This window comes from Crocodylus porosus, unplaced genomic scaffold (assembly GCF_001723895.1).
Source record: "Crocodylus porosus isolate Cpor-Errol unplaced genomic scaffold, CroPor_comp1, whole genome shotgun sequence".
Classification (NCBI taxonomy): Eukaryota; Metazoa; Chordata; order Crocodylia; family Crocodylidae; genus Crocodylus; species Crocodylus porosus.
The window spans coordinates 11061781-11078727 of record NW_017728931.1 but is presented as its reverse complement, the minus strand read 5'-3'; the positions used below and the strand labels follow the sequence as shown (position 1 = coordinate 11078727).

Below are 16947 nucleotides of genomic sequence, written 5' to 3'. Positions count from 1 at the left end.
AAGCTGGGAAAAGACAGGCAGCATAGAGGTTCAGGTGCTGGGGAGAGGTAGGAGATAGATAGAGGCAGTAGGGAGAAAGAAGTAAGGAGTCAAGCTACTTGACTCCCCTACCGTGTGGCTCTCTACCTCCTGCCCCACCCCCCACAGTGGGTCTGGGGGGACAAATTTAAGAAAACCCTCCAATAATTAGATTCAATGCATGAAAAATTATAACAAATTTATATTTTCCATTTCTGGAATCTAATTATTGGGAGGTCATCCTTCAATTCAAAGTCATCTTCAATTCACGTACATACAGTAAATTCAATGATACGATCAATGCAAGGCCACACTGTTGAAGTTCTTCCATCCTTCACTCCCCCGCCCCACCACCCAACTCCTTCAGGATGCCTACCAACTTCTCTGTTCTTGTGCCACACTACTCCCAACCTTTATGTCTGTTCCCAAATCCCAGCCTATTTTTGTTGATCAAACCTGTCCCTTTCTCTTTGTGACAGTAGTCGCGGAGATGAGGGATACTTGCAAAGGAAGTTATATTAGAAGTCTAATTCCTCTCATTTCTCCTTGGAACTCACATGAAGACCAAAGTAGATTTTTATATACGCATTAACTGCTACAGCAGGCCCTCATTCATTGGGTGGAAGCCACCCTTTAGGAATTTTCTGTTAAGGAACTGCCTCCCACTAGTTATATTTCAATGTTCTTCAAACAATAGGGATACACAGCTAACACTGGATACAAACAGTATGCCAGAAAACACAATTTAACAGAAGGATTCAGAAGTGGAAGACAATCAAATAGATGTTCTTCAAACAGATCTGACAAATGAAACTTTTCAGCCCTCTGAATAAATTATGTAAACAGACTTCAGACTTACTTTATTCCTAAGGTACTTGGAAGGACTGTTCATGTCAGCATTCAGGTGAGAGATATGAATAAACTTTTCTACACCAGCTTCCCTGCTTATCCGGGCAATATCTCTAGGAATATTTACATATATGTCTTCAAAACTGAAGTTTCTAAAATTTAAAAAAAAAAGTGTGACATTACTTTAAGATGCTCAAAACCAGCCACATGTGTTATATGGCTCACTGTTGAGCATTTCCTGACCACGTTGCAGAAGCCTGTTACACTGCTATTAATCAAAAAACATCTTTAACTAAGCAACTGTCAGTAGATTAAAAACATAGAATGCAGCTCAGACGTGGCAAGACAGTACAGTAAAGGCAAACATACCATGTAGTCTTCCTTTCACTATAGTTAGACTAATGCACAGCTTGAAAAATACATTTAACACACAACAGGCTACAACAATCCTGAAACTTTCTCCAAGTGAGCATTATCCATTTCAGCAGAAGATAAACTTCCCTTTAAAAACATGTTTCTAGCCCCTTTTGGAAAGCTACCTTTCAATTAAGTGTGTAAATCTTTTGAAAGCCATCTAACTCCAGTGCCTCCACTGCTGCCCAGTTTTCTGCAAACTGTAGCATTGGAGAAGGTGTAGTAAAAACTGACATCTGTTTAAAATCTGTGGGCAGCACCCAACCTGGCAAGAACAGTCAGATTCATTAAGCTACTACTCAGGAAAATCTGAGCAGCTTCAGAGACAGGCTTGACACTATTCACTGAGAAGCAGGACAAACTGAGGCAAGGTTTCAAATTTATCAAATGCCTATTGACTAAGCAAGATAGGAGCACCTTTGCCAATTCTTGCAAGACAGGCTGATGCACTATAATCTGGCAGAGGTATAGGTTGTAACCATGTTGGTTTAAGGACACAGGCAGACAAGGTTCTTTGGGTAAATCTCAAGTCTTTTATTAGACCAACTAAAATAGTTGTAAAAATTCTTCTTTGCAAGCTTTTGGGTACAAACACCTGTTGTTAGGCTGAGGAAGCATCTGTAGTTGGTTTGTGCAAGAACTCCAGCAGCCTCCCAGTTATACAAAAGCTGAAAAAGGAAAGATTTGACTTCTTATTCTAAGAGGCTATTGGTAGAAGCACTCAGGCCTTCCATTTACATCTGTCTCTGGATGCCAGACATCTTGGTCAAATGCCTCTCTTCCTGTTTGCTAGAACTCTACAGATCATTGAAAAACAACACCATCAAAAAGTTACTTTCAAACAATCTAGACGTAATCTGGTGCTGGACAATTCTAGGAAATTATACTTGCCCTACTCATTAAAAAAACAACACCACAAGGATGAACATTATGTCTTTGGGAACTAATGAGCATGCAAACAACATGGATATGCAGGTAAGACTGGATACAAACAGTATGCCAGAAAACACAATTTAACACAAAGATTCAGAAGGGAGAGTCAAATAGATTTTAAAGTCATTATGATAGTCAGTCTGACCTCGCATACAACCCACGCCATAGAACATTACCAGGCAGGCTCCTACATCAATCCCAATTTTTCAGCTAAAAGCATGTGAGCTATTCATTAATTGTATTATTGTACCAGTCAGGGCCAGGGCCCCACTGATTTAAAAAATAAAATATTAAATAATATGGACCCTATTAAATGCCTCGAATGAGAGATAAATGTTCTTTGAAGCAAGTAGACAGTAGACTTAAACAGCATAAAGGGCTAAAATGATTTTTTTTGCAGAAAAAAAGGAGAGTGAGACAGTGCCTTTATAAACTAAACGTGACAGTCAACTTAGTGCATTAGGCATGTCCCTCAAAAGCTACACAGCAGGTCTGTCTAGAGCAGAAGCAGGCAAAGTCCAGCCCACAGTGGATAGGGCTCATGGTAGACTCCATTTCCCAGCAGCCCCTACCACATCATTCTGCCATTTTGTCCACCACTGACCTAGAGTCAAAAGTAACTAGGAGTAGATAATTGCCAGTCTGGAAGGCCATGTCCTGGGGTCTCCATGACCAGCCACTGTCCAGATCTGCCATTTTGTCCACCACTGACAAAGGAATAGGAAAAACCTGATCAGAACTTATGCTAGGCCAAAATTTAACTCTGGATCAGAGCAGCATTTTTAATTTGAATACCCAGCTCTCCATCTGCTGCAAGTCCTATGAACACTCTTGAACTACAAATGTTAATCTACGCTTACTGTCTTAAGTGCCACAAGTGCCAACATATATTAGGATTTTGAGAGAAAGGGTATCAAGCTCACCTAGCCCCATGAGCCAGAGAAGTGGCATGGGACTGATTTGTGGGCCCGTAACAGGACAGGACACCATGGGGGCTGTGATGCCTCCTAGTGGCCATACAGTTCCTACCCAGGTCAGTCTCTAAGATACCATCCCTTTACTTCTCATCTGCTATGCCTTGTTCTTATTAAGAGTTTGAAGAGGGAAGCTGCCCACAAGTGTTAGAGCAAGTCCTAATCTGTTCTCATCACTGGACCTCCTCTCTCTCTCTGACTCTGCTGATCATAACAATCTCTCCCATTAGGTGGCCCTCCTGGCCCACATGCCTCAAGGCACCCATGGCCCTATAGGCTAATCACAGCCTCTGAACCTCCCATACAGCCATGCTCATCCCTCGCAGGTGTTTCCAGTCATCACTTAGCTTGCCCCAAACCACGACGCCACCTCAAGCCTCCAGTCTCCTGCAAGGGCCTCAGCCTTTTTGGCTTCCCCCCACCTTCCTCTAGGTGACACTTTTCTGCCTGCTCACTACACCAGGTCTGGCTTCTTGGGCTCCAGCCCTCGTCCCCCACTTCCTGGGCTCTTATCTCTGCCCCTCCTAGGCTCTGGGTTCCGTGGCCCTATTTGCCTTTCACAGGCTCTTGTCAGGATTTGGGCTCCTGGCCCCAGTTTGCCACTCCGCTCTGCGCTGTGGGCTCTCTAGCCCTATCTCAGCCCCTCCTGGGCTATGCTGAAGTTTGCATCCTGCTCTGGTAAAGCCAGAGCCCCATGTGCCACACTGGCACTCTGGAACCTCTACATTTCCCCTTTTTAGTCCCACACAGTCCAGCAATTTAAACTATAAACAAAATTATAAGCTTTCCAGCTATACCACAAACTACCCCACTCCGGTCATATTCGCCTGCCCTACTTGCAGGACCCCTGTATGTTCAGGAGGCCTCCAGACAGTCCTCTGTAGCCTCTCAGCTTAGGAGCTCTTTCCCTTCTGGCTTGCAGGGCCTGTATCTCCTAGGACCTAACCTTTTCTGGTCAGGTGACCTCCCCAGCTTCCCACAGGCACTTTCTGATTAAGCTTGTTGGCTTGATCCCATGGTAGCTTACTGCTGCTGCTGCCGCCTAGGTGCTACAGGAGTGTATTGTCTCCCTTCCCAAATTCAAACTTACTGGACTATTGCAAGGTAACCCACTCTGCAATAAGCCCTTCTAGCCTATGCTTTTCCCCCTGGCTGACAATTTTCTTTGTAATTAGCTCCTGCTCCTGTTATCTGAGAAGGAAGTAGCACCAGGAAGAGCTTTCGCACTGTTACAGGGCCTAATTGGGCCAACAGACCAGCCCCCATAGCCTGAAATCAACATGTGCCCCAGACCAGCCCTGCAAACAGTATGCGTTGGCCCCTATATGCACCACACAAGGCCAGGGCATGCAAAGAATATGTGGCCTGTCTATGGGCCCAATCCAAACCATTCCTGGACCCAGCACACAGGGGTGGTATAGCACAGTGCCAGTCTGTGAGCCCACTCCAGTATGTGACCTGGATGTACTATGCAGTGCGCAGGGCCAGGGCTTGTGCCAGTGCATGCTATGAACACTACATATGGCATGCAGGGCCTGGCCAAGAACCACAAACAGCACTGTGGGCCAGAAGATAGGTTTCTGCAAGCAATATCTGGCCAAAAGGCCTTATTTTTCAGTAAACGTGTCCCTCTGGAGTAAAGGTCTCTCTCAGTAACACAACTCATGTACCTTTAACTATGGAAAGAACATTCAGTGTACCACAGCTTATCCTCAAGAGCCCTGCTAACTAGTTGAAGAAACAGAAGAACTGTTACATAAAAGACTGCAGTCTTTTTTTTTTTTTTAAATATAGATGGGTAAAATAATACCATAGTAATCATGTATTGCATATGTGCTGCTACAATCCCCAATACCTGTTAGGAATCTATCCAAACAGAGACAAAGAAGAAAATTACTTTGTTTCCCAATCTCTTCCAACAAGATTAATGACCACATTGCTGTTTTCCACGGCTCTTTGGATAGTGTCTTTGTCCTTGCAGTCCCATTCCTGTAATCAGAGCATGAAAGTGGGAAAGAGATGAAACAGCATACAAATGCACATAATTAAAGAAAGCATTCTTGTTCATCTTCCATGCAGAATTTAAACAACCACAGATCTCACTTAATGAATTCTTAATAGACTGCCGAGAATAAACCAAATGTAATACCACTACTAAAGCCAAAGCCAAAAGACTTACCAAGAACACGATTTGTCCCAGGTCACCCATTGGGCGAAGATACATGAGGTAATATGGATCACAGCGATAGGGTAGGATTATGTGGGATCCAATACGGCCTAAATGTTCCAAAAAAAAGTTTGATTTTTTTCATACAATTACATAACTTCAAAGAGGTACTGTTGTGAATGCATCGCACCTCTTGTTTCAACTCAAGTTGGAACAATAAACAAACAAAATTTCTCAGGAGCTAGTAGTAGCATAAAGATAAGTTTATCAATGGCCAGGTATAAAAATTATAGCTGGTGTGAATTTATTATAGGTCACCTCTTTGTTTAGATTTACAGAAGTCACTGACTGCAAGAGAAAAAAAAACTGGGCAATCATTTACCATGCATGGCTTATTTGCTATAATCATACTATTAACTAGCAGTTAATCATACTATTAACTAGCAGTTGTACCTAAGGATATTTATGACTTGCACAATGGTCAATTCATATTTCCTAAAAACTAAGAGGAATATTGCTTGAAAATGTAAATCAGAAGGGACAATTTTAAAATGGTTCCTGTTTAAATGAAAATTAAAGCATACTACTTCAAAAAAATACCTGCAAATAATATACATACACACACACAATGGGTGAAAACAGCCATCACCTGACATCTCATTTGTGCCATAAAAAAGTTTTATGGAGACACAAATGGTGAGCTAATGAATAGATGTTGCTACCCTTTGTCGCATCATGTCAAAGGAAAATCAGTGATGCAACACAGAGTAATAATAGATTCCGCTGCTTTATTGTGACAGACGTCTATTAAGAGCAGCCTGAGCAACTTATATTCTCCAGCCATTCTGGGTACAGAATCAGGGGTGTTTTTCTGTAAGCAGGGAAGTTAGGGTTCCCTGCTCAACCAGGCTCATACCCCCCCTGATTTCAAGAGCAAGTCTGGCTTAGTAGGGAACATCCCTTCCCCAGTCAGCTAGACCATTCTGCCAGGATTGCAGGGGGACAGGTCTAGCTGAGTGGGGAAGGCAAGGAAATCACACTGCTCCTTGTCCCACACTGTCAAGGCCAGGAGAGGGGTGATTTAAAGTTTAGCCAAATGAAGCAGATCAGCTGTTCTGCAACACATCATGGCACTGCTGATCCACTTCATTAGGAAATATCTGTTTCTAGCCCTTAAGGATAACACTGAAAGCATAAGAATTATGGGTGCACTGATAGAGATTTTGGGGGTTGATACCAATAGCTGATATTTAAAGAGGCATATCGGTCGACCCTGATCCGATTTCCAATACAGCTGCCTCCAGCTAGTAAGTCCGGTGTGGTGGAAGGGGAGGAAGGAGGGAAGGAGAGTTTGGGAAGGGGGCAGATCAAGGCCCCTTACAGTGAGGGATGGGGCAGGGGCAGCCTGCACCCAGGGAGGGCATGGGGGGTGCAACGTGTGCACCCTGCATCTGTGTGGGGCTGGCAGCAACTGCAGGGTGGAGTTGGAGTCAGTGCTGTGTGGAACTATTCTTGCCGGGGGCTGGGCTTGGAGCGGGCTCTGGTGGCGCTGGGAGGAGGCCGCAGCCACCCTAAATTTTGCTTGGGCTCCGCTCCCAGCACCCCACCACCATAGCCACAGCTTTTCCCAGCACTTGGGTGGAAGTGGGGCATTCATCCGGCGCTGTGCCAGGCAACAGCGCAGGGCTGGGAGTGGAGCTGCAGTGAAATCTAAGGTGCCTGCAGCCTCCTCCTAGCACCGCCAGAGCCGCTTCGCGCCCAGCCCCTAGCGCGAAGAGCCCCACGCGGTGCCGACTCCACCCTGCAGCTGTTGCCTGCCCTGTGCCACGCAGATCTGGGGGCACATGCCCCCCCCACTCCTGCAGGGTGCAAGCAGTAGTGGAAGCTGTCCCCACCCCACAAGCCATGACTCCATCCCACACCCACCCTGCCTGGGCAGCGCCTGCCCCTGCCCCCTCCCTCACTGTGGGGGACATTGATCTGGCCCACCCTTTCCAATTTACCAGCTGAAGGCAGCTCTCCACACTTCTGGCTCTGCTCCGTGCTGAAGCTGCGCGCAGCACAGACGTTTATTGGCCAAATTATTGGATGCATTGGACTGACATCCAATATATACAATTTTCTTTATATCAGTACCGATCTGATATCAGACTGATATATCAGTGTACCTCTAATAAGAACTGATCATAAGCTCCATCTAATCTTTGAACTCACAATTCTCCTCCAGCCATTATTCCTATTAACTTTAAAATGTCTTGGAATTCTTCTGTACCTCCTTGCTCATAACCAGAGGTCTTGTGAAAACAAACAAGTTCTCACTAACTGTCATATAGTTATAGAGAAGTAGGGCTGGAAGAGACCTCCAGAAGTCATCTAGTCCCACCCCCTGCCTGAGGAAGGATCAGCCCTACCCTAATTATCCCATATATTAAACACTAGAAACAATCCTGCACTGGTCCATTCTTAAGTTCCAATGCTCAGATTTCTATTTTAACTGTGCAGGCTTAAACATGTCCCTAATTTGGATGTGTGTCTGCACTTGTGACAGTTATTCATGAGAACATTACCTAGGCGGTTGACAATGTATCGCCCCAGAAACCCTGTGGCCCCAAAGACTGTGGCCACAATTCCACTAACAGAGGAACGGCCGCTTCTTCCATGAGGGAGCACAGCATAATGCACGTGGTGGTGCTGCTGCAGGACAGGTGATGCGGATGCAGATAATGCAGAAACCCTAGAACCTGAAACATACAAAGACAGAGAGCAGATAAACACACTTCAAGAGGTATTACTTGAGAGATGCAGTTGACGCTAAGCTGGCTTTTAAGTGATAGCTTTTTTTGAGGGTAATAAAATGCAACATTTACAAAGAAACTAACCCCCGTTCAAGTTTCCCATGCTTTACCTCACGTCAAGACAAAATATTTCAGGGAAGTTAGGAATAGTCAGAAAAGAAGTGGGTTTGGAAGCAGAGAGAAAGTTGCAGGGGAATAAAATAAGTGTAGCAAAGCTCATGCTAAGATAGGCAAAAAAGGGGTTAACAGAGGGATATTCAAGGTACTACTATAAACAGAAAAGGCAATTCTGGTAGGGACCCAGAAGAGAATGTTTTTCCCTCCTAATCTACAGCGAACCAGCAGACCCACTATGTTGCTACCCTGCTTAGGAAAGATTTTCCAAATTAACTCTTTTTGTCCCCTGTGCTTGTTTTTTTCCTTCCTGGAATAGGATAGTAAGAAATTAATCAACTGCACACAAGTCACAGTGACAGGCTGTACATTTGTTGAGGCTAGCACAAACAAACCATCAGAAACTGTCAACATGCAGATTCAAGATACACAAGCAAGATCCTTACAAATATTCACAAAGCTACTTCATTATCTTTTAAATTCTTCCTTAGAATTCTTTTCCTATTCTTCCCACAAAAAGACTGACAATAGCTTAGTCACTCTGACACTGATACCACTGCTCACCACATTGACCAATACAGTCGCATACATGAGACTAAGTGGGGGAAGTACAAGGAAACACCTGTTGTTTCTTGTCTTCATATTTTGCATGTAAGATCTGAGACATGGACTACTTTTTGTTCTGCAGTTGTACGTTACCTACAACAGCAAATAGGACTCTCAAGTACTAGCACTATACAAACACTAAAAGAATACAACAACCAAATCAAAATCCAATTAGGAAGCACTGAGTCAAATTGAAGCTCTCTTGCTATTAGCTGATGGGAAGAGATGTCTCTCAACCCACATTTCCTTTCCTCCAGAACCTCTTGGGGGGACTGGAGGGCTCAGAGGAGAGCGCAGAGGGGAATGACTGCATCTCTTTCAGCTCTATTTTAGGTATTTTCAGAGTTCATCTATTGCCCATGTTTGCTTAACTTTCTGAAGCAGCACAGGAGAAAATGGATTTTGACAGTATTACTGCTGCCCAAAGTATTATAATGGCATTTAAACTTCCTCTCACTGCTGTTTGGCTGAGCCACAAGTGCTCCGCCTGCAAATACGGGAAGACCGGCTCACATTCAGAACACTATGTAGCCCCTACCTTTGCAACTTTAAGGGCTAAAAACCAAGGCTTGATTTCAAAAGTACTAAGCCCGTGAAATTCCAGCTGAGGTCACTAGGAGCAACAGTTTGTTCAGCAGTTTCTAAGAAAACATACACACTGTAGAACTCTCTAGTGTTATGCTTTCCCTCTCATCAGGGAAAGTCTTTTAAGTGCCACCAAAAATTAGATTTTCTAAGCCCTTCTTAAAGCACCTCACAAACACTTACCCAAGTTAAACTTCACAAAACTGCAACAAACCTTAAGGACCTAAAAGTGCGTGTTCTCTAACTAGATGAACAGAAAGCATTCAACTCTCCAAACTGCAAGAGAACTACTGATGAGATGTATACAACTAAGTTGAAGACACATGGCTCCTGATTTTTGTCAACAACAAGCTTTTGCAAATTAGTTGTAAAGAAGTAGGGCTGAAAGGGAGCCGCAGAGGTCTAGTCCAACCTTCTGCCCAAGGCAGGATCATGCCTATCTAAACCATCCCATACAACCATCATCTAAATTCTACGTAAGAGTCCCATCAACCTAGGCCTAACACCACAACCTACCTCAGGTAAAGCAGGGGAACCACAGCAGCCAATGTCTGGCTTCTATAAAATGATGTCAATATGCATGCAAGAGGTCCTGGGTACAGGACCACGCCCCCAGCTACAGAGGAATGCAAAACCCCCCACAGTCCGTAACAATCTGACCATGGGGAAAAATTTCTTCCTGAGAGAAAATACAAGAATTGATCTAAACCTGAGTGGAGGGGCAAGACCCTCTAGTCAGGAACCTCCAGCTTTGGTCCCAGCAGAAGCATTGGTACAGCCCAGTCAAAGTCCCCAGTCTACACTAGAAAATTTATACTTCCACTATACTGATAGCTGAAGTATAGACAACTGCTTGCTATATACAACAGCATATATATATCCAAGGTGGCAGGGGGAATAAAAATAAATGATTTTTTTAAAGTTAAAAATAACCCAATTTTTTTTTATTGAAATCACTTTTTTTTTTTTTTTTACTTAATCATATTATTTTTGTTAAGATGCTTTTTATAAAAAATAAACCTATGTATAGCTTTAATTTAAGATATGTTAAAGTTCAAAGATATCATGACAGAATAGAAATTATAACTTCTATTATGTATTTGAGATGATATATTCATGTAATCTTTGTAGAAAAGTTTTATAAATAGGTCACAACAGGGCATGGGTTCTATTAGGGTCCAGCCTTATAGGGTTCTCAGAGGCTCCTCTATAGATTAGTAGAGATTAAAGAAACCCACTCTACCCAATGGGACTCAGTGCTTAGTCTAGAAGACCCTATTAAGCATCTCCGCAATGCTTCGTTTCACTTCTCAAACTGTGGATTTGTCTCTCCAAAGATAACATCCGTGTTAACAGCAGTATGTGGAGATGAGACACACCAGACCCAATTACCTACCCATCAGCCCTCTTGTCTCTTTGCAAGTCTGTATACATAGAGGCAAGCCCTTATACCTCTCTCTAAAAGTACAAACTTTCAAGAAGTTAAATGAATAGAGAATGTCAAGCAACAACAATGCACTTTTGCAAAAAGCAATGATATAATTGAGGCTTCCTGACCAGTGATTTAAATCACAATTTAAATTGACTTGATTTAAATCAAATCCACCTGACAAGGAGGGAAGAGACTATTTATAAAATAGCTAATACCTAGGCTAAAAACAGACCCAGCGGTTGAGGCGGACTGACTGAGCTCACTGACTAGGGTTACCATCTTTAGGTTTTCCTGGACATGTCCCCTTTTGGTGTTTTCCACCCCCATCTCCATCCAGGTGTTTTTTTTAAATATCAGTAAATGCCTGGGATTTTGCTCTGCCTCTGGTTTCCCAGTACTTCCTGGCTTGTCCCAGCTTGGGGCTTGGGCAATTGGAGGCAAGAGTGATCAGCAGGAATCCTGGTTTTCTTTGATAAAAGCAATCACAAATTCTCTGACAAAAAAAAAATAATAATCACAAGTTCTCTGATAAAAACCCCAAAAATCCATTAAAATTAAAAGCCCCCTGCAGCCCCCCCCCCAGCCCTACTGGTGGCCCTCATATATCCCCTGAACAACCCCCGAGTCCTGCTGGTACCCCTCACTTGCCCCCAAAGTCATCCCAACCCTGCAGGTGCCCCTCATTGCCCCCATAACAGGTCCCGCCCTGCTCGTGCCTCTTGCCCCCACCCACAGCCCCTGACCCCCGGCCCTGCTGGACAAGGTCCCCAGCTGCCAGGACTATGGGGTCAGGGACCCAAGTCTGCAGCTCTGTCCCCAACATCAGGCAGCTGCAGCAGAAGCAGCATAAAGCTGACTCCCCCACTCCTGCTGCCAGCTTGGGTGGGGGTGGGGCCAGCTCCTGGCCCCCCCCAGCTCCCCCAGCCATGACCCACACTCCCTCTGCCCTGCCAGAGGGGCCCCCAGACCCCTGCACTTACCTCAGGCACCAAAAGCAAAAAGTGAAGCCGAGCTGAACAGAGCTGTAGATGTGTGACAGCCTCAGGCCCTGCCCTTCCCCCTCCCCCTCGGGGCAGGGCTGGGGGCTTCCCGCCCTGTTTGCGAACAGCTCTTGTAGGCTGGAGCTCTACCAGCATGCAGAGCTCTTTGCAAAACCAAGGAATCTGTAGGTTTCTCTGCTAAAAGGAGAAATCCACGATGGAAAACTAGGATCCCTGGTGATCAGGTGGATCTGTGCCCCCAGCCGCTACAGACAAGGTGTGTGGTGGTGAGGAGAGGAGTGATGCTTACCCCTCCAGCAGGGGAGGGGGGTAGGTTGCGGGGGGGAGGACACCAGGTTACGGGGAGGGAGGCAGATGCAGTCAGGGGTGTAGGGCACCAGAAGAGACAAGGGTTGGAGCTGTAGGCTAGGAGTGAGGGGCGCCAGCAGGGCTCGGGAGCGAGCGGCAGGACGCGCTCGCGGGCTCCGAGAAGCTCCTGGACCCAGGCGGGCAAAACGACCCGGGACCGCCCCGCCTCCTACTGCGGGGCCCAGCCAACCGCCCCAGGCGACAGCGGCAAAGCGCGAGCCGGGCGACATCTCCGCCCCCACCTGCCGGACGGGCCCCGAGCCAGGCCAGAGGCCGCGGACACTCACCCGCCCTTGGGAGCGCCAGGAGGACACGGGGAGCCCGGGCGCAGCGAGCCAGGGCCGCCATCTTCTCCTCCCGCAAGCCTCCGCGGCCGATGGATGCCGCGGGGGGACAAACTTAGCCAGAAGTCGGCAATACGGAAGTACCGGCTTTCCCCTTAGGGGACCACCCCCGAACTACGCATGCACCGATCTCAGGGTGAAGGACGTTTTCGTGACCCCGCAGCGTGGCCAATCCGAGCCCGGGAGCTGGGGGTTTGCTTGTGCGAGCTGGTTGCCATGGTTCCGAACGGCCCCGCCCCTCCACTCCCAGGACACGCCCCCCGGCCCTTCCCGCCTTGCGCCTTGCTCCTTGTTCCTCCCCGGTCCCTTCCTCACCACTAACCTTTGCGCGCTTTGCGGCTTTCGCAGTAGCTGGGACACGCCGGAGAGCCGTTGGACTCTCGTCAGAACTGCGCCTTCGCCAATACGCATGTAAATAACGGCGCGCTCGGCCCTGAGTAAAGAGCTGAGGTTAGGCTGCGATCATGGGGACAAAATCCTTTCTGGATCACCCCAAGCCACTGCTTTCGGGACGGCTCTTCTGGAGAAGGCGGCCAGGACGGTGCCGGGCTCAAGCTGGGTTTTCACATGCCGGCCTGCCAGCCCCAGCCCTGGGTGCAATGGGGTGCCTGGAATAAGGAGCTGAGTTTGGGCCGGGCTTGTGAGGTAAAACCCACTTCCACTCACCACAAACCAAATGCCACTATGCCCATGGGACTCTCCCAAAGAAGTCGGGGCAGGTCCTAGCCTGACCCTAAGCTTGGTTTTCACATGCCAGCCTGCAGTGTACAGTCTCCCAAATAAGGATCTGCTTTTGGGCTGGGATTATGGATGAAAACCCGTTCTGCATCACCTCCAACCATACATTTCTGCTACCAGGAGACTCTCCTGAAGAAGCCTGACCAGGGCTGCTGCCTGATGCAAAGCTCCATTTTCACATGCCTGGCTGCCAACTGACACCCCTCCACCTGGGCCTGGGCTAGGCACATAGTCCCAAATAAGGAGCTGAGTTTCGGCTGGGATTATCTGACAAAATCTTTTTCAGATCACTCCAAAACAAATGTTTCATCACCAGCAGACTGTCCTGAAGAAGTGTGGCCTGACCTAAAGCACAGCTTTCAAGTGCCGGCCTGCTAACTGGCAGCCCCACAGACCTGTGTGCTAGCTGCATTTCCATGACGAAGGAGCTGAGTTTGGGCTGGGATCCAAAACCCAGCTCCTTATTTGAGGCAATGTATTTTTTACACAGGCCTATCGGCACTCAAAAACTGAGCTTTGGGTACAGCAGGACTCTGCAGTTTTTTTAAGGAGAGTTCCCTGGTGGCAGAGATGTGTTGTGACCCAAAGCAGGTTTTCCCACATAATCCCAGCCCAAATGCAGCTCCTTACTGATGGCAATGTTTAGCACTCAGGCCCTGAGGGCTGGCACTTGGCAGGCTGGCACTTGAAAACCAAACTTCAGGTCAGGCAGTACATTTTTATTAGTAAACATATACTTCTGATGAAATTCTAACTCTTTAGCACATCTAATTTATTAATAACAATCTTGACTTGTGTAAAAATTAGCTTTGAAAAATGAAACAGGAACCAGGAATAAGGAACTGGGAATAAGGAACCAACTTCAGCCTCACTGCCTTGCTGGTCAGTGTTTACTTCAGCCCCCTCCCCATTATGCCCCCTTCCCCCAGGCCTCTGCTTAACACATGTTAACTCTTTAACATGTGTTAACTATTTAACTTGGTGCAAGGCATCCACTTCCCCAGGCTATTGAACTGGGGCCAGTCCTGCCTTTCCTTAGCCCCTGGTCACTGTGCCCAGCTCAGCTCATTAGGCAAAAGGATAGACATTTGTCAAACTGAGACCGTCACAATGGCATTATAATTCAGAAAGAATCTCTCAAGTGGAAAGCTCAGGAAGCTGGGATTTGGGAGATGACCCCTTGGTTGACTGAAGAGTAGTTGGTTGGGTAGGGACCAGGGCACTGCAGAGACTAGCCTGCCACTGTTCCACAATAAAAGTCATTTAGTTCTTCTCATTCAGGCCTGACTGTCTTTACTGAACCCAATAAACATTATGAATGGTCTAGCCCTGATTTAGGCCATGCACATAACCCACTACAGATCCCTAGAACTAGTCAGGAAAACATCAGTAAACCCTCAGCTATATAAATTGTACATGTTTTCTGTCTCCCTTGGCTATCCAACAGTGCCTAGATTCCTTATGCAATCACCCTTCTCCAGTTGGTTTCTTCTTCTAGTCTTTTTTCTCCCTCATGAGTATGGTTGTGAATGTAGGATCTCAGCCCTACATAAAGTGCTCTGAATGTGTTGAATATGTCAGGAGAGCTTCCCTTATCCCACCTTCGCTACTTAGTTGTGTTGTAGCCAAATAACCTGTCTTTTGTAATCTTACTGAATTCACTACAGTGAGCTCTCATACTTGCTTACAATTGTTTCAAATCATGAACTCAGAGCAGTCCAATCATTTTGAAAACACAGAAGGATTTCACAATAGCAAGAGATGGGCAGGAGCAAGATAGTAAATGGGCTAGAACAGGGGTGCTCAACCAAATTTGGTTGAGAGTGGCCAGATCCAGCTCCCAGCACCGTATCATTCAACCCTATAATTTGGCAGTGCGAGAGTGGTTCAGGATCTGACATAAATAGTCATTGTTCACACAAATCCCAGTCAACCAGTACAACTTCTACCTGGTATGAGTAAAAGCTTCAGGAACTGATCCTACAACAATAAATGTGATAATGGGCACGTGTACGTGAGATGCTACGTTCCCATAGCAATGAGCTACGGCAACGTAGCTCATCACTATGGAAACATAGCATTGGCAGGCATGAACAGTGACCCTGAAACTAATGCATAGTAGCAACATGCTACTGCTCAGTAGTTTGACAGAAATGACCCGTGCACTGCCAGGACTGCGCAGTAACAACTGTTAGCATATTTAGTATATGCTAAAGCAAGTAATAAATGACTACGCAGTAACAACTGCACAGTTGGGTGGATGTGTAGATGCACCCAGTGCATGTTCAGGAGAAAACTACAGCAAGTTACAGAGGATAACCAGAAAATAACTTCATTTCAGCTCAGAAATGTATGATGTGTATGTACAAGTGTGTAAGGCATGTAAATAGATGTGTATGTATGTGTGTTTTAGGCACATATCTGTATTTTAGGCACATATATAGAAACAGATTTTAAAAATACTGAGTACCATTCATTTAACCGACACAACTAGTTGGACCTACATTAAGTTCCCAAGTAACTGTTCACTCTCATCTTTTACCTTCCTCCCCCTTAGGTTCTAATTCTCATGCTGCCCTATTGTCTTTGCCTTAGCCTAGGCAGGAGAGATTTTCCTGCAGAGACCTGATCTTGATTTGTTTTCTCCCATGCCATGCAAAAGCAACTGCAGAGATACTGGTTAACTGCAGAGATACAGACCTCCCATCCAGAGAGAAGAGCTTGACCAGGAATTCTTAGGTCAGCTCACAGAGGTAGTGAAGGCTAAAGATGTGGTAGTGATGGGGGGCCTGAACTTCCCGGATATCTGCTGGGAGGAGCAGTCAGCCAGGTCTGACCACTCACGTAGCTTCTTAGATAGATGGAGGTCCTGCACTCTAACCCAGGAGGTGCACAGCCCCACCAAGGGGGACACCTTGTTGGACCTAATGCTGGCCACAGGTGATGACCTAGTGAGGGGGTTGCGGGTGCTCGACCACTTCGGCGACAGCAATCATCGCCTGCTGGAATTTACCATCCAGCGCAAGGTGGCAAAGGCATTCAGTAAGGCAGCAGCCCTAGACTTTAGGAGGGCAAACTTCAACAAGCTAAGGAGGATAGTTGGGGATGCGCTGAGGTCCCAGAGGGGAGGAGAGCCAGATGTCCAAGAAGAGTGGTTGCTCCTTAAGGAGGCAATCCTCCAAGCTCAAAGGAAGGTAATCCCAACCTTCAAAGGGATCAAAGGGAGCAGGAGAACACACAAGCCTCCATGGCTCACCAAAAGCATCTGGGAATGTCTCCTTGCTAAAAAGGAGGCATATACCCAATGGAAAAAAGGGGCCATTACCAGGGATGAGTATTCTGCAGTCGCTCGGGGTTGTAGGGGGGGCACTTAGGAAGGCCAAGGCAAAGGTGGAATTAGGACTAGCTTCTCAGATTCAGGACAATAAGAAGTCCTTTTTTAAATACACAGAGGGTAAAAAGAAGGTCCTGGGTAACATGGGGCCCTTGCAAGACACCTTGGGAAATATGGTCGTCATACCAGACGACAAAGCTAACATGTTTAACGATTTCTTTGCCTCTGTCTTCCTAAGTAGGGACCAGAACAGCCACCTCCCTGCTGGGCCACCCTCAGGCCCCAGGGGAGGCAC

At 46.4% G+C, this 16947-nt stretch overlaps 2 protein-coding genes across 2 annotated transcripts in view; one reads left to right on the top strand and one right to left on the bottom strand.

Moving 5' to 3' along the window:
* The window catches only part of NDUFA9 (NADH:ubiquinone oxidoreductase subunit A9), a 24058-nt gene extending 11380 nt beyond the window's left edge, over positions 1-12678 (bottom strand). Inside the window, exons 1-5 of the mRNA XM_019544211.1 lie at positions 12524-12678; positions 7923-8096; positions 5368-5465; positions 5086-5177; positions 878-1019 (exon numbers count right to left, since the gene is read on the bottom strand). Of these exons, the coding sequence (XP_019399756.1) occupies positions 878-1019; positions 5086-5177; positions 5368-5465; positions 7923-8096; positions 12524-12584 (567 nt within the window). The 5' untranslated portion in view covers positions 12585-12678. The remainder of the gene's footprint in view (positions 1-877; positions 1020-5085; positions 5178-5367; positions 5466-7922; positions 8097-12523) is intronic.
* The window catches only part of AKAP3 (A-kinase anchoring protein 3), a 27988-nt gene continuing 23145 nt past the window's right edge, over positions 12105-16947 (top strand). Inside the window, exon 1 of the mRNA XM_019544209.1 lies at positions 12105-12144. The gene's annotated coding sequence lies outside the window, so the exon portion shown is untranslated. The remainder of the gene's footprint in view (positions 12145-16947) is intronic.